The sequence below is a fragment of the Limulus polyphemus genome, unplaced genomic scaffold (assembly GCF_000517525.1).
Source record: "Limulus polyphemus unplaced genomic scaffold, Limulus_polyphemus-2.1.2 Scaffold3820, whole genome shotgun sequence".
Classification (NCBI taxonomy): domain Eukaryota; kingdom Metazoa; phylum Arthropoda; class Merostomata; order Xiphosura; family Limulidae; genus Limulus; species Limulus polyphemus.
Genome location: NW_013669430.1, coordinates 6,219 through 24,928, shown reverse-complemented (window position 1 = coordinate 24,928; position 18,710 = coordinate 6,219). Strand labels below are relative to the sequence as shown.

The following is an 18,710-nucleotide window of genomic DNA, read 5'->3' as shown; positions in this document are numbered from 1 at the left end:
CACACTAAATATAAGTACCATTATCATAACAAAAAAACAAGACAAATACCTGTTTTACAGAGTATAAACTAAATATAATTCATACACTTCAATAATAATAGCACAACATGATGGGGTCAGTGTGGAGAAACTGATGAAAGTGAGGATTGATGATAAGCAGCCTCAGCCCATGAATTAATCAAATCAGGAATACCTCCAACTTCAGGGCAAAGAAGTTGGCTGGATGAAGGGTTGAAAGAATGGAAAAAAGAAGCCAAACTTGGGATAGCAGAGTATCCCTAACCAACAATCTCAAGTAACAAGGAGGTGAGTGAGCAGAAAAGGTAGAAGGGGAATAGCCACAGTGGACAAGTGAAGGGAAAGAGAAACACCCACAAAGTGTACTGGGGCATGGTGAAGTGCCTCATATTTGAGGTGTACAGAGGATAGGTAAAGAAGTATAGTAAAAAGGATCAAGGAAAGAAAGGAGTATTGGGTATTGGATGGCAACACTGATGCCAAAAGCCCCCCCCCCCCAAAAAAAAGGCAAGGGCATTCCCTAGTATGAGAATGTTGAAATGGGATGCAGAATGACGAAAAATCGAGGAAAAAATAATCAGGCAGATGGTAATGGAGAGGTTTAATGTTGCAGATACAGAAGTGGTCCAGGAATGGTAAATAACATGAGTTAGGGTTAAGATTAAGAAGGAGGGAACAAGCAGAAGAATATAACACAAGGGGGAAGGAAAAGAATGATGCATATCTGAGAAATCAAGGCTGAAGAACGCGAGAAAGTTTAAGGTTCTCTTCAACACGGAGAGAAGTTCCCAAAGCCTAAGCAGGTGAAGGAACTATCAAATTCATCCTCCTCACCCCCCCCCCCCAAATGAGGGGAAGGAATGCCTGAAGAAGTGACTGGAGGCTGAAGTACCTGGCAGCATAAGGAAACCTACTCTCCTATCCACAACAGCTGATACATCATCCCTAAGGAGCATGTCTCCACAAGTCATCATTATTACACAATGTATGTGAGGAAATTAGCCACTCACAGAAGCTGTAGAAGATGGTACATGAACCAGTGTTCATAGTTTAAAGAAATAAAGAAGGAAATTAAGTTCCTTCAACATCGCAAATCTCATTAAATTGACAAAGAAAAAAACATCTAATGTGTACAGTGCCGAGGAATAGAATGAAGATCACGAGTGCAAAAGTATAGAGGAAGCTAGTATGCAGGGAGATTTTGTTGCCCCCCCTAATGGTGAAGGGCTTTTGTTGCATAATAATGCCACTATACAATAGTGCAAATCACGAGAAATCTCGCAAGTTTAGGTGGGAGTTGCCAAGAGGTTAACAGCATGCAAATCTCTAAGACAGATGCACGGGGAAAATAGCTTTCTGTGTTAAAAGGTGTGTATCGCCTCAGAAGTAAGTGAACTCAACATTTTTAAAGGGCCCATGGAGGGCAAGACACTTGGACGACAACCCAGAAAATATCAAAAAGGTCCTCAGACTTACTAATGAGTTACCAGGAGACCCATGCTTTATTAATTTATCAATGATTTGAAGAGATTATACAATTTTCATATGGTGTTTTAACTTGTTCTTTAAACAAATCTGTGTAACACAACCCTGATATATTGCCAAGTATCAGTGTGATAGTCATGTAATTAAAACAGAAATATTTCAGAAATTCAAGAGTTTTTGGGTGGTATTATGAATTAAATTCAACAACCATGAGAGAAAAGCATAACTAACAGTCCGGTACATGAATTATGGAAATGGATTCTGATTTCTTTGGATATCAAATGATGCTAAAACTGTTATTATAAGTTGTACAAATAATGATTGAATATTGGCAAAATTAATAGCAAAAAAGTATACATCTCAAAAAAATACTACCAGGTTATAAACTGTAAAAAACCAGAATAATCTGCATTACACTAGATACATAGCACCATTTATCTTAAGAACTTGGGCAAGTTCCACAATAAATTTTACATGAAAAAAAAAAAGATTAAGATTAAACTTAATGGTAGTGCATTGCAGCATGTGTAGCTACCAAGTTACATAAATGTTGTTCTAAGTTAGTTACTAAGATTAGCTTACAACTTGTCAGTAAAATTGGAAAAGAAATAAATTAGAATTATGACTTATAGTTTACTCCACTTAGGTGATATAAACTTATTGTTTAATAAGTATATATATTTAAAAATGTATGACTGCTAAAATGAGTATGCTGCACCCTCTGTTTTGGTATATGTACAAATACTATTACCGTCAAGAGTGTAAAAATATTACCATCTATATCAATGTTTGTCGAAGCAAGGTAAACTAACCTAGAATACAATCCAACCTAAAGTTCCAAGACCTATTCTTATGCTATAAAAGCATCTATAAAAAACAAAAAAACTTGCACTTTCATGGAGAAATAGCTATTGATCAATTACTGGACAAATAGTTGTGATTCAACTGCAATTAGTATTTTCTTTTTTGGTAAACAAATTGGTAAGCAATGTACTATTACAACAACATACAAATAAAAACTACTTCTTAAACATAGAAGAGAGGAATCAACAAATAAAATAGTATTAAAATTTGTAAATATTGCCAAGTTAGGTAAAAAAAAACTGAAGCAAAAGTTTCTCAGCTTGTATATATATAACACCTGTGTTATTATATAACTTCTGATCAAAGCAAGCTATGTACACAGATCAGAAAATAACCTTGTAATTAATGCTTTAGTTTTTACTATCACATTGTTCTGTTAACAATTTGTCTAAAATGTATTGCATTCTTTGTTCAGTAATCCAAAACTGTATTACAATCAGAGTTTAAAAATGATATATTCCTTAAATTACATGTACATTTATCAAAAAGGCCTCAATTTCCTTTAGGCTGAAACCCTGAAATTATAGAATTGTGAGTATAATTAGGGGAACAATGTTGCATAAAATTACTAGTGTTACTATGCTCTCTTTAGTTTTCAATTTTTTACAAGCTAATAATTCCTTCTGATGATTTTACTTTTGGCAATTATTTTTTTAAACTGTGTGGAAATGCAATTTTAAACATTTAATGTGCAAAACTTCAGTTACTAAGATGTTAAATATAACTGCCCTATGAAACATTAGACAAATTTCTACCTTTCTATTCACACACTCACAAAAAACAAAACAAAAAACTGAACAGCTGTTCTATCTTACACACATTCTGAGGGTACTAATAATAATAATGGCAAGTTGTAAAGCCTAAAAGTTAATCCAACTTTAAAAGCTAAATCTATCCTAATTTCGTTTGAAAAATTTGATTTTTCCTCCAAAGCAGAGAGGAAATAAATACAATAAATTTCATCAAATAATCAACTGTAATGAAACAGGTCCCAGCTCAAAATGAAATAGAACACATTTTGGCTAAGTAAGGTGTAAACAAAAATAAATTATGCACACACACAGTTAAATATCTAGTATCATCAACATCTACAATGCACATAAATCACACATACTAAGAATTAGTAACTATTTCACAAAATGTGTATACATATTTATAATTGTACATTTATATGTATATATATATACAAGCATACTAGCACAGACAAAAAGATACTTTAACATATGTTACACAAATTCTCTGGAGCTTCTAACCAATCTACACCAGTTGTTACTGATTTACATTCTGATAATCCTAAACACTATTTCCTTTATGAGGTATTCTATGCACAAGAATATAAGTTAAGATTAAAACTTTGAAAATACTTTTTGTTTCCTATCCATTCAACACTTTTTACCACCTCGTGGTTTGATTGCTTCTGAAATTTGCCACATTGATTCTTCACACAAATAGTTGTCAAACCTGTTGAAAAAGGCAATAACTTGGTCATTCTTCTTGAAAGGATAATGAGCATTCCTAAATCGTCTCATATTCTCCAGTATGTTGAATTGCTGCCAGCGCTTGGAGAAGTTAACGTTCCCATCAGGAAGAAAATCACTGTTCCCAATATGGACAAAGGTCAAGTCCTGCAAAATCAGACCAATGTATGGGATGCATGGAGGATCTGTGTCTGCTAGCGCTTGACGATAAGCTCGGAAAGAGGAAGAACTGTCAATCAATGCACAGTATTCCTTCAGACCTTCTGTAATGTTTTTTTGCCACTCTAAACGGCGTATGGGTGCAGAATCAAGTGCTGAAAGTACTGCTAAGTATGAATTAAAGTTGTTCAGTTTACGCAGATGTTTCAGGATTTTTATGAAACGGGTAACATATTTCTCCCTATCGCGAGCATCATTTTGTTCTAAAATGCGTGACCTTACCCAATAGGACATTTTGTTGAAATGCTCAGTAAATGACGTCAAATTAGGACTTAAATCTTCTTTTTGTTCTTTGACCCATAGTAATACTTCTGGAATCTCAATTTTTTGAAAAAGTTCAGCATCCAGTAATGTCATCTGTTCTGCCAAGACTTCGGACTTAAAATCCAGCAACACTGCCTGACAAGTGTTTACATTTAAAGAAGTAAGGAGGATTTGCAAGCTTTGCTGGGAAAAACGATGTGCCTCACACTTTTCAACTACCTTTTTCCGAAGAACTTTGGCAAATGTTAATTCTCCACTGCTTATCAACTGATAAATAAAATCTAAAAGTTTATGAAAAACACCATCTTCAATATCACTCACACACAAGTCATCAGCAACACGCACTAAGAGAGAAAACACATTTCTAGCAGCTCGCTGTTTTGCATCAGTCATATGAATAAATTTATTGAACCTGTATAAAAGCTTATTGATCAACTCCATGGGAGAAAGAATTGTGCGATAAGTTGTAAGAAAAGCTTCCTGATAAAGGAAGTCTTTTTTACCTGCTTTTGTAGCCTGAACAATGAGAGCATCTATACAACCACCTCGTATATCTGCACCTTCTTCATTTGGTTTCTTCCATATCAAATATTGAGTAACTTCCAATTCATCAAGAGGACTACTCTCACTTTCTTTTACACTTGGTGTTGGTGATTTTGTCTTTCCACTCTCTTTTTCTACTGGAGATTCCGGTTTATTCTCCAGTTTTTGGGAAACATTTCCAGTTTCTCGAGTTGAAGCATGTGGCTGAATGCTTTTTCTTCGTGATGGCACCTTACTTTTTTTTGGAGGCAAAGCAGGTGGTGTAGTAGCAGGAGAAGCCAGTTGTTCTTCATCCCCAAAGCTTCTTTCTAAGCTGCTTAGACTGCTATGGCCATCTGATATCACAGAATCCTCAGAACTGGAGACTCTTGCAGTTATGAAGGACTGTGGTTGAGAAAGAGTGAAATTTTGTTGTTGCCAACGTGTCTCCATTGCCTGTAACATATATTGAGAGTGACATAAGATATCTCCTTCGACTGGCTGGTAAGACAGTGTTTGCATGTATGCCATTATGTTCTTTTTTTTCAAAGGGAGTGGTGGTGGATCACCTGCCTCTGATACATGTTTTGTGCTATGAAATGGGCAAGATGGATCATGACTAACATCTATCCAGTTTTGATGGTCCAAAATTGGCTGAGGACTATGACCCCGAGAACACACTGAGGTGCTCATAGTAGCAAAACCATTTGTATCTGCCAGTAAAAAATTACACGTCGGCACATTGTCATACTGTGATGGCCTACGAATCCTAGTAGTTGTTCTCTGTTTGGCTGGAAGGGCAGGAGGGTGTTCGGGATCATTATTTCCTGATCCAATATCTGATGATATTACTAGAATATTCTGCTTATTTTCTGTTAATGTATGGGTAACACATTGTTCCATCTGTCCTCCCAAATTTGATGATACTGGGGATCTAATAGTTGTTGAAAGATTTCTGTAGCTTTCACTACGAGACAATTCCATCTGATGAAGACTCACTTCTTGTGCCTTCTGATGAAAAACAAAACTTTTTTGTATGTTCATTGTTTGTAAGTCATCAGTTGAGTAGTCTAAGTTTGAATCTATGCTACTCCCCAAAGATTTACTGACAGGTGTTGAAGAAAAGAAATCATATGGACTGTTCCAGTGAGGAAAACTTACAGGTGCAGCTTCAGTTCTAACTGCAGTTGAAGCAATAAGTGGAGAAGCACTACCAGAAGTGTAACCCCAAGAATTTTGTCCATCATATGGACTTTTAGAAGAGTCTCCAACATCAGATTGAGAGCTAGTCATGGGACCATTTACGTTGCGTTTTTTTGGAGGAATTGGTGGTGCTGGTTCCAAGTGTCCTGTATTAAACAAATAGTACAAGTTTAAATCTTTTTTTGAAGGGAGAGGTGGCTTAGGAGGCGGGATGTCTTCTTTCACTTGGTGAGAACAGGAATTTAATATGCTATCAGATGATGTTGAATGGTGACGCCCTTTGGTTTCTAAAGGTGGCTTTTTTTGATGTAATTCTGCAAATTTGGTTTTTTCTAAAATCTCCAATTCTCGAGGTGTTAAGGGAATATCTGGTAAAGAACTTCTGTGAGGGCTGTCTGGTTTTGTTGTAATTGAATCTTGTAAAGATCCTGTCAAACCAGGACTCAACTTATCTTTGTTTTTAAGTTTATTCATATAGAGTTGCACCAGAGCTTCAACAGCATCTTGTAATTGCTGAATAATTTCATTAACATTACCTACAGTAAGACAAGAACTATTACTAAAGTGTAAAGCATTATCAGACCACTTGATCAAATTTGCCAGTGTTTGATAAACCTGATTGAATGAAGATAAAACTACTGAGCTCTGATCATCATTAAGCACCCTCTTCAGTGAAGACTGAATGTTAAAAACTGTTTCTAACACCAAGCTGGCACAACCTGGCAAAACTTCTACAGTTTTTTCTTTTTCCACAACTTCTTGGATGTATCGTAAAGCATTTTTTAAATCTGTGACATCAGTGTTTAAATCTTCTATTTCATTTCCTGTTCTACTTTTTCCAACTTCTTCTGTCTCTGAATCTCCTTCTACTCCCTTTTCCTTCAATTTCGAAGTTTTTCCAGGTGATAATGGGCCCCGTTTTTGTGCAATTTTACCAATAATATCCTCTTTAAACGAGCGAGCTCGTTTTGCTAACTTTCCTCCTCGAGGCCAAGATGAATCTGCCTTTTCTCCTTTAGCAGACATATTTCCCTTATTATTTAAATAACTTATGTCATGAACCTGAAGAGGTGACACAACATGAAAAAAAAGAAATAAGCACTCTTCTTACTATTCTTAAAAAGCTGCTTGATCAAAACTGGTTTTGAATTCTCCAAGTACATAATTTATGTAGTTCCACAAACATTCAGTATAAGCACTACAGCATCATAATACTTATGTTTTCCTTGTAATACAAAAGTTCACTTACGCTTATATTTCAATAGATTTTGATCTAAAGTAAAATACTTCGTACATGAAGAACTCTTCTTGTTGGTATTCCATTTCTCCAAGAAGGTTATGATTTATAAATATAATATTAAATACGTATGACGATAGTATAAACTTATCATACTCATAGGATTTTAACGTCAAACAATGCTTGGAAAACAGGATACTCGGCACTTGTTTAACTTATCCAAGTACTTGTAGTACTATTACTACTAGTTCACATTTTAAAACTTAATTCTGACCTTGTTAAGACTAAATAGTCTGACTGCATTACTCATGTCCATACAAAACGGAGCAGTCACCGAAAACACAGTATTTCATGCCTTATAATCATTTGTTTCACAACAGAATCACTGTTTTATAATAAACTTAAATGTAACATAAATTTTACACACAAAAAAGGTCACAGAAAGTACAAAATAGATAGCCAGTTACATTATCAATAAAATTGTTCAATCGGTTCACTAGACAACTCAAATCGCATCTTTAACTAAGTCGACCTGTGCGTCCTCTATGGCAATAAACCACATTAATTTTCAGCTATATTTCCGGTAAAGCACTTCCGCATTCATCTTAGTAGCGTTTCGAGTGACACATGTACTTAAGTTAAAGGCAGTTTATAAGCTCAAATAAAGCTTTATTGCTTACCAAGATTTTGTTCTAAAGGATTATTATTAATGCCTTTAAATTTTCATTGAAGGTAAGAATCAGAAAACGCTTTGTTCAAGCGTTGTTTAATTATTTATTAAGAAGTATGTCGAATCGAGTACTAAAAAAGCTGCAAGGGGAGAAGGATCTAGTGTCTACCCTAGGTATTGACGGATTAACTGATTCAGACGACGCGAGTGCAAGTCAAGCAACCGCAGAAGGGGGTGCAAGAAGTAAGAGACAGAGACCAACAAATCGATTCGAATTGGTATGAAGAACCATTTTCTAAACATTTATAGAAATTACAGTTCAACAAACTCATTAAGCTTGTCAACATGTTTGAAACAGTACAAATTTGGGTTACAAGAATAATATTTGGTTTAAGAAGTTGGAACTAGGAGGAGAGGATTAAAAAAAAACTTGTTTCATATAATCTGGTGTGAAACTGATGTAAATGTGATTTGATCAATTATTAAACATTCTAGAAACCACCGTTAGATTGTGTATTGGTAGCCTGTTACTGCTAGAATGGTGGAGTGAAAGTTGGAAATATAAATTTGGGTATACTCGGGTAGAAATTTAAATTTCGTATTCCTAGATACAGTCTTGTTGTGTAGGAAAACTTTTTTTTGTTTGTTAAGAGTTACGGAAATTTTCCCTTGATGATGTCATTTGTGCTGCTTGTCTGTGGACCTAATGAATGTTTTAACATTGTTTTTTCTTGCCACCTTAAACTTGTAGAATGATTTACACAATTAAAAATTTTTTGCTATTAGTTTAAATTATCTTTTACTTCTATGATAGGTATGTAGATGTGCAAGACTACATTTAATTAGATATTGATGCTTTGGGTGATTGGTCTTGTTGGATGAAGGGTTGAAACTTGAATAACCTTATCTCGCATAGTCTTTTCTGATATTCTAATTTCTCATTCTACAAATCAGTCATGTGAAGTAAATCATAGTTGTGCTCTAGAACAAATTTGAAGTTATGAGCTCCTAAAGCTCATAACTATGATGTGTAACATTTAGTTAAAAGTTTTTTGAAGTCCATAATAAGCCACATGCATGACTGAATCAAATATCCCTTTTACATAATTTGCCTATATTCCAAAGAAAACAATTTCAAGTGCCTAATCTGCTATTATAGCTCATGATCTTTAAACCAGAACTTATTTAGCAGCACTTCTATACCTTTTTCCAACCAATCAACATCCTTGTGAAGTAAAATTATGCTCAATATTTCAAATTATTATATCCCTTTTTTTTTCTCACCACAACCACTTAGGAGAAAAAAAATAATGAAAAAATAAACCACACTTTTGAATCAAAATATTAGCTCAAACTTAGAAGAAGCTTATAAAATACATTTGTGATCAGTCTTAGACTTGAGTGTTAGGTATCATTTAAAAAATCAACGTGGAGACTAAATCTTAATAAACAGCATTCAGCTTAGTTTTAGAATGGGAGGGGTGTATAGTTTTTGACTCAATAAGTTGAAGTTATATGTTGGTTAAGACTTCTGACGAAGGTGTCTGAATACAATTATACTTGTCATAAGACATTAGTGTTAGGCCTATTACATTACTATTACTATTAGTCCATTAGGGATTTTCAAAAATTAGAAGAGTATATAATAAAAGTATTCCCTCCACATTATTTGTCATATTCATTGCCAGTGACTCATTTTGTTTAATCCAGAGCACTTTAGGCCAGCTGTGATACAACAAACAAAGCATAGCAAGGTGTTTGAATTTTTTTTTTTCTGAATTTCAGAAAGCTTTAGATAAGGTTTCATAAAAATGTTTATTATTGTATAATCAAATGATATTGATAACAATGTACTAGTGAACTTTGCCGATGTCATTAACTAAATGTACATGAGCTCAGTCCATTGGATTGACCCTATATTGAAGAAGGAATATTGACTATAATTCCAAATTTACTACATTTATCTACATGGAATATTACAAACTTTGAATAAAATGTACAAGTCTGTTGTGCACAAAAATTAGATGTGTTACAAAAGTAATTGTACTCAAAATATGTCTGTGAATCAACACCACCAATCTGATTGAGACTGACAAGTGAAAGTGCAAGATGATGTTCATATGAAGCTTATAAATACTTTTGTCCATCGTACAGTTTGCATTTGCATAATCTCTAGAACCTTCAAAATGCATATCTGCCGTTTTTTCAGCATTCTTACATACTATTTCAGGTATTTACTCCACCACAAATTGGCATTAAACAGATAATAATTCTGACATCAGATATATAATACCATGTTGAATGGCACACTGGGAAAGGTCATGGTATGCAACTTTGAACCCCACCTGTAAGCATAGGGTTAAGCTCTTTGGTATTTCTAACTGTAATTAGTATTTTGAGGTAATACAAAATGTCTTGGATCAAATGGTTAATTGGGCAGTTATTTGACAAATAACATTCATCATGGTAATTGTAAGATAATTCATTTGGGTTATCATAATTTGGATCACATGCTTAATATAGATGGGGAGTGCATTCAGTAGTGTTAACTGAAGAAAAGGATCTTGACTTAGTGGTGGATCATATGGCCTTTTATTGTTTCTATTATGTTTTTAATATGTAATATATAAGAATTGAGCTGACTGATATTTAAGTCTATCCAGATTTTGCATCAGGTATATCAGATAAAGATTCAGACTACAGATAATTTGCTTAAAATTATTGATTATTGCCTTAAACTTTTGTTTTATTTGAGCAATTGCATACATCTTGATGCAAAAAAATGAAAGATAAGTTAGCCTAAGTTTAGAAGTGCTTATTCCAATATTAGGAATTGTTTCTCAGATATGCAAATATTTTTAATGGGGTTATCTGATTTAATACACAAAACTATTTTTAGAAATTCTTTTGTAGGCACTTTATGCAAACATATTTTTTAAGAATTAAGACAAAAGCATAATTTGAAACAGAAAATGGGTTTGTAAACTGTATTGTGAACAAAAGATAATATTACAGAATAAAAACATGTACCATATCATTTAATATATTTAAAAAAATTTAGGGTTTAAAAAATAAACAGTACACTCTTCATGCCAATTTATACGAGATTGATGATTGATAATTATATACCAAAAATTGTTGTGGAATTAAAGTTAATTCAGCCAGATGTGCTTTATTTTACTAGTTATTAGATTGGGAATCTTGATATAGTCTGAAGCCTTTAGGAAAAATTAAACTAGATAAAAGTGTGAAGATATCTTGAATTTGGAGTAAAAGAGATTTTCCATCACGTGTTCTGGTTTTAAATTCATTGAGGTTCAAATAATTGTCATAAGTGTAATATACAATTGTAGGTTGTCATGCATTTTCTTTTATAACTTAATAGACACATTTTTTAGAATAACATTTCTGAAGATATATATGTATATACCTTCAAAATTTTGACTTGTTTTATTTATTTTCTGTTGTAACAAATTATCTGAAATCATTTGAAATGTTGAAATTTTGGTTCATAAAGCCAGAAGCTCTAAATGCCCGGCTGCTTGTAATTCAATAACAGCATGTGGATAGGTTGTAAAAATTTATTGTAAATCTGGTGGGTCTTTTGGATATTTAGAATGGGGCTATTTAGTCTATCAGTTACCTATAAGTAACAATTACGTTGATTAATTTCTCATAAACTAATAGATTAATCGAGGATCGATTGTTACGAAAATAGTCAACTAATTGAAATTAGGATTTCCTTTTTTTTTTAATTATATCAACTATCCATGTAATTGAAATATTGCTATTATGTTTGTAATTTAGCACAAAGCTACATAATGAGGATGGGATATGCTTGATGATTTGAGGGTCTCAGGTTCAATTCCCTTGGCTACTAAAGTTGTATGCCCTGTTTTTATTATTGTAAAGCTACTAAGACTATCTAATTTTTAACTACTGACTAGAAGGAAGGTAACTGGCTGGTAGTGCCAACTGCCAACTTTTTGGAAACTTAAGTATTAAATAAAGTGTAAATTTACTGTTTTTTATATATTATATTATGTTTCTAATTTATAACTGCATAACTTTAATGTTATATAAGCATGCAAAGATCTATGGGGAGGGTCCAGGGAATCATCCCTCCAGCTTTTTCTTTTTTTTTCGGGAATTAATAACCATATTCCTTAATGTTATATAAACAAATATGTATCTAAGAGAAAAGGTGCAGAGGAGTTGAAACATATCCATTTTTTTTTTTTGAAATTAATAGCTGTATTTAGTGTTGTATAAGTTGGTGTAGATCAAGGGGGGGGGTCCAAGTCCTGCTATTTTTTATGTGTTAATAAAGAACAGCCAGACTTTCTTATACTACCATATAATGTTAAAAAAGAAATGTTATATGTAAATGTACAACAATATGAATGTCAATAAAATGTTTCCATCGTAAATTTTCCTGCCTTGGCTTTTTCCAGGTACTCTAACAATACTCTAACTGGACTTTAGAGATTTGTTTCATCAAAGTTTTGTTTAGGAAACCTACAGCTCTTATAAGTTAGACTTGTTACAGAATCAATTTTTCATTATTTAGAAATTAGAATTCTCTTCAGAAGGATTTTTTCATTTTGCTGATGTTTAAAACAAGTGAAAGTGCAAGTGGTATGACTGTACAAGTAATGACTTAAAAAAATTGAAACAGACATCCTGTTTACCACCGCTATAATTTTTTTTCTAAGTATGATTATAAATCGTTATAAATATCTAATTTTAATTTTAAAATTTAAAATGTTTGTTATTAACTATTTTTATATTCATATCAATCACCAGGGGTAGAAATAATGAAATAAAATTATGAATTGTTTTTTATTTAATCCATGCAATATGTTCTTTTTCATTGAACATAACTAAAGGAATACGGATGGACCATGCTTTCCCGATCGAGAAAGCCAACTAAAAGATGAAACTCCTCAAGCAAAGTTAAATTCATTGGGAATGTAGTATTTTGATCCCTGATCACATTACTAGAAATATAGATATAAACTTTGAAATTGCTGGATTATTAGCTGACTGAGCTAATCATTCACCAAATACGTTTATGTTATTTAAGCTTTGTCTTACTTAGATTACTTTAGGATTATATGGTCAACACTGATTAATACCAAATACTATATTATCATAGTGAAAAGTCTCTTTCATGTAAAAAAAATACAGAAAATTTGGTTAGTGTTACGCAGCTAACTTAAAAAATTAAATGGTTAAACATTGTTATTAGTTGTTAGCACAATAGTTTTATATTACCTGAATAGTCTTTCTAGTTTTAGTCTTATTAATTTCCTAATAGTTTTTATATTTTGTAAGATAGTTATAACTATCAAATTTTTTATTTTACAAAATCTATTGAAGTTAACCTAATTGTTATGTTGATTAATTTTAAATATAAGCTATTTCAAGAATTTAAAAAAATACTAGGTTTTTATTTTGGATAAGTATATGTTTGTCTAATAAATAAAATTAGTTATGGTTATTCATTTTCCTTGGTTGGTTACAAAGCATTTGAGTAACTGTAGTTATAGATATAACACTTCAGGCCCAAACATGTAAACAATCGTATGAGGATGTAAAACAATGTTTGGAAAAGTGTACATATTATTTTTGCAACAGGTGATTGGTAAGTGAATAAATCTTTCACTATTTCCAGATTTTAACAGTACAGTAGTCTTGGGTGTATGAAACCTTTTTATGTACAAAATTTAGGATTAAAGTCTGAAGAGAAGGGTTTTTTTTCTAGCTTTTCATATTTTTTTCCACATTTTATAAAAAAATTTTCAGACACAAATTTTAAAGTGAATTTTATATGTTACTTCTAACTATATTTCAATAATTTTAACCCCAAAACATATCAGAATTGACATTTTCTCATTTTCTGACATTTATGAAGCAAAATAAAAGTTCATATTTTCATTTCTGCAAAACAAAACATATGTCAATTTGTTTTTAGAATCTGTCTGCTTATCTTCAAGAATATTTTTACTTTTGCTAAGAATCTATGACCACTTTAGAATATATTATTCATTTCTTGATTTTCAAGCATTTCCATAGTTTTTGTATGAGCCTTGGTTGAAATTTTGTTACGGTGTCACATCTAGCGTTATGATCATTTACTAATGAAACATAAATTTGAAAATGGCCATAAAGAAAGTTTCCGTATGTTTTGATAGAGCAAGAATTAGCCTACCACATAGTAGACATATAGACTTAAGATTTTTTTTTTATAGTTTCTGTAAATGTTTCTTTCATTTGTAAATTGTGTAAATATCTGTGTATTAAATTATATCTGTGTGAAAGTTAGACATTTTCTTCAATAAAAAGACATAACTTGAGGTAAGGTAATCTTATACAAATTATAAACAGGTTGAGTGGATAAAGAAAACTTTATTTACAAGTTTAACAGGTAACAAATGTACAATTTTTGGAAAAGGTTTTGTCATCATCAGGAATATAGATGAAAAAAATTAGTCGCATGACTGGAGATTGCTGAAGGCTTGATGAGGTATCCTGTTCATGTTTGATTCTTTGTTTAAATATGGCATTTTTACTTTTAAATAGATATACTGTGGTTTTACTGAGTTGCAGTGTTTATAAACATGAGTTTGTTTTATTATATTCACCAAATAAAATTGTCAACAACACAGATAAGTTTAGTTAAATTTGCTGTTTAGTAAAAATGGTAGGTAACTGCAAAATATTCTGATTACTCAGGTCTTTTGTTTTAAATATTATCTTTGTATTTATCCCATTCAAACATTGTACATAAATAAACTGGCTATATACTTAATTCTAGGCGGAATAATATGTTGTTTATTTGTGATAGTAAAACATGTTTTCATTATTTAATTATCAGTTTTTTGCAAAATGCATAAATGGTGACTTTCAGGAAAGGTGTATCATGTGAAGCCACGGGTAATTTGAAAATTTCTTTAAAAAAATTAATGCTGTTTGGTACTTATGCACCTGTAGTTGAAAGCTGTATTTCATATTTGTTGTGATGTATAATTGAAAGCATTGTTTTTCAACCAGTGGTGCATGTTACACTTGTGATAGATGAAAATTTTGATATCGTAACCAGTACAATTTATTAAGACAAGGATGGCTTAAATATATTGAATATCTATTTATTTATCATCTCATTATTGAATAGCATCACTCAGAACTGAGATATGGTACAGAGTTAGTTTTGAATTATTCAACTAGTACACAGGTTGAAAGAGTTGTACCACTGGTTTGAAATATTAAACACTTGTTCATTGTTTGTGTTGTTGAACATGTGATATCCCAACAGTTGAGCTGTTTAGGTATCTAATCCTCTACTGTTGAACATATAGTTTCCAAATTTGAGTTGTGTAAGTATGTAATCCTCAGCTGATGAACATGGTATCCTAAGTTGAGCTGTATAGATACGTAATCATCTACTGATGAACATGGTATTTTAACAGTTGAGCTATATAAATATGTAATTCTCAACTGATAAACATGGTACCCTTAGTTGAGCTGTATAGATTCATAATCCTCAACTGATAAACATATGGTATTTTAACAGTTTAACTGTATAAATATGTAATTATCAACTGATAAACATGGTATCCTTAGTTGAGCTGTATAGATTCATAATCCTCAACTGATAAACATATGGCATTTTAACAGTTTAACTGTATAAATATGTAATTCCCAACTGATAAACATGGTATCCTTAGTTGAGCTGTATAGATTCATAATCCTCAACTGATAAACATATGGTATTTTAACAGTTTAACTGTATAAATACATAATTCTCAGCTGATGAATATATGGTATTTTAACAGTTTAGCTGTATAAATATGTAATCCTTTACTGATGAATATAAAAAATTCAACTTTTCATATTAAAATTCTCTAGTTTTGTGCATATTTGAAAATTTAACATCCGAACATGTTAATCATAATATTATGTAACTCTACATTTTCAAGAGTTGAAATATACATATAAGAAAATACCTTATTTTTGTATATAATGGAACAATGTTGAATATTTGGTATCCAGTAACTAAAGTCTGCTCAGCATGTTTTTACAAGTGATTATGTATGTGCCACTTAACAGTATTATGAATTGTTGTTTTATAGTTTAAAATGTTGAACACTTTTTAGCTCGCAGTTAATTACCATTTTTTATATAGTTAAACAGTGTGGAGCACTCTTTATCTGACACTGAAGCAAAAGAAGATGATGATAGAGAAAATGAACCCTCTGGTGACCAGGAGAGAAATAAACTGGAAAAGCAAGACTCAACTCAGAGCACAGATAGTCTTAAGCGGAAGAAGAAGAAAAAGAAGAAGAAAATGAAAAATCAGAAAAGTACAGAAGATAACTTGGATGATGCAGTTAGTGCTCAAAAAATATTGAAACATGCTATTATTATTGATGCATAAAGTTTCGTATTGTAATCTCTCGCTTCATTACAAACATTACAAGTGTTAATAAACAGAAACACTAGTAGCTTATACTGTTAAGCACCAAATATCAGGAGCATGCAACTGATGGGTGTGTGATCTTAAGCTGAATACACATACTCCTAACTATGTTCTTTCCAATTGAAAAAAAGCTCTATTAGTGTTATTAGATTACTTGAAAAGACTAAAAAAAGAATAAAGCTTGAACATTTTAAAATTATCTTTTGATATTGGCACAAAATGCTTTAATTCCTCATTTATTTTCTATTTTTCTGTTAACTCCCAACTTTATGTAAAGCGACTAACAAAAAAATGTGATGAGTGGCTACTTTATTGGGATCTGTTTAATACATATTTATAGAACATTCCATAAGCTAAGCAGACTAACCACATGATATGTCAAGTTATTGCCTGAGCCCAGTAAATACAAGGATGTAGTTTCAATTAGTCAGAAGGACTGTATGTAAGAGCAAGGATATCCTGACTTCCATAATAATAGTAAATGTTTTAGAAGGCTGACACATTTGAATGGACTTGTAAAGTACAAGAGACATCAGTTGTGTTTCAGTTAAAAGTTCCTCACAGTGGTCAGGATTCTACTACTATCTTTATATTATTGCAAATAACATTACAAAACTGTCATATGCCAACACTTACCTCAGATGAAAATAGGAACATGCCAATTCATTGGTGCTTATAATAAAAACTATGGACAGCATTTGATTGGATGCTTGTGATGTGGCCTGATGAGTGAGCCTGTTTCATTTTTTTCTGTTCTGATGTAAAAAAAATGAAGAAAATTACATGAAGCATGTGACTCTGCTTGTGTCATTCTGGACAATTAAGCTGCTGGAAAAGGTGTAATGGTGTGGATAATTTTCTCATGGCAAGGTTTTTTAACCTTGATTCATGTATAAGATCAAATAGCAACCAAAGTGTACTTGAACATTATTACAATACTTGTTCATTCTACAATACTGCATTTTCACTCTGATTAACAAGTGCTGTTGTACAACTATTCACCATGGTCTTGAAGAACATGATTGTGACTAATATTTTTTTTTTTTGATAACACAATCAACAGATGTCAAACTGATTGAGCAACTTTAAGATGAAAAACATTCTAATGCCATAATCCTTTGTATACACCTGTGAACCATTTGCATACCATAGTCCTTGGTGAATCAGCTACATTTGAATAACATACCTTCTAGCACATTATGTAGTCTTACCATGCTGTTTTTAAATTTTTTTCACACTTGGATACCTTAAAAAAGAAGTTAATTGGTATACAGAAAAAAACACGTAAGCCACTCAAAGACATTTTATCAGGGTAAAGTTTATAAATTGTCAAACACATTTTACTTCATTTGTCAATTTTTAACCATTTTATTAATACAAATGTACATCTACTATTGTTATATTTTCAAAATTTCATGACCATTTGATTACTATTTCTCTAGGAAGATGAAATTGATGCAAGTATTCGGGAGGTAAATAAAATACTTGGGGAGCCAGAACAAGCTGCCATCACATGTTTAGTTTCTACTGGAGAGAAATCACCTCATGAGAAAAGTATTCTTTCTGTAGACTATAGGAACTTGAATCCTGAGAATGAATTGAAGAAAATATTTGGTTCAAAAGTTATACAAGCTGAGCAGGTGTAAGTAGCACATTTAATGTCATACAGGTAGGATATGCTGACATAATTTTCATTTGGTTAAAAAGTTAAACAAAAAATACAAATAGTATTTTGTATAGTTGCTGTATTCCTCAAAATATACAGTGTTAATTGTTAAATATGTTGGCACTTGTGATAAGTTGCAATGTCTAAAACTCCAAATATTTTTTTATTTTTATTATCCAAAGAAAAATCTTCAATGTTGAAATATAATAATATTTTTATGAAATCTGAATTTTTTTCTTTTTATTAGGTCCTCAAGAAATTAATGTTGTTTTTTTTAGATGAAAAAACCTGAACAACTTATATATCAAAACAAAACATCTATTAAATGAAATAGTCTCCATTCTTATGGATGATGCTTTTCCATCTTACAATCAGGTTGTTAATGCTCTGATTAGAGAAATGTGGATGCAAAAAACATGTGGATGTCCTCTGTAACACCTTCCACATTTGCATATGTTTTCCCATTAAGATGGTGTTGCAGTGAACGAAAAAGATGGTAATCTGATGATGCCTTATCTGGAGAATATGGGGGAGAACTTTCAAACCCAACTCCATAATCTTGTGTTGCGTCAAACGTGCCACATGTGGATGTGCATTATCGT

General features: G+C 32.0%; 2 protein-coding genes across 2 annotated transcripts in view; one reads left to right on the top strand and one right to left on the bottom strand.

The window, feature by feature from the left end:
- Positions 1-115: 115 nt before the first annotated feature.
- On the bottom strand, positions 116-7,776 carry LOC106470098 (rap guanine nucleotide exchange factor 1-like). The gene has a single exon (XM_013930625.2). The coding sequence runs from the start codon at positions 7,077-7,079 to the stop codon at positions 3,750-3,752; it is 3,330 nt and encodes a 1,109-aa protein (XP_013786079.1). The 5' UTR covers positions 7,080-7,776; the 3' UTR covers positions 116-3,749.
- A 116-nt stretch (positions 7,777-7,892) lies between these two features.
- LOC106470097 (transcription factor 25-like) overlaps positions 7,893-18,710 on the top strand; it is a 15,534-nt gene continuing 4,716 nt past the window's right edge. The window contains exons 1-3 of the mRNA XM_013930624.2: positions 7,893-8,238; positions 16,149-16,352; positions 17,885-18,084. Of these exons, the coding sequence (XP_013786078.2) occupies positions 8,077-8,238; positions 16,149-16,352; positions 17,885-18,084 (566 nt within the window). The 5' untranslated portion in view covers positions 7,893-8,076. The remainder of the gene's footprint in view (positions 8,239-16,148; positions 16,353-17,884; positions 18,085-18,710) is intronic.

Excerpts from the sequence above, each read along its gene's own strand:
- LOC106470098 (XM_013930625.2), bottom strand. The coding sequence starts at position 7,079 with ATGTCTGCTAAAGGAGAAAAGGCAGATTCATCTTGGCCTCGAGGAGGA.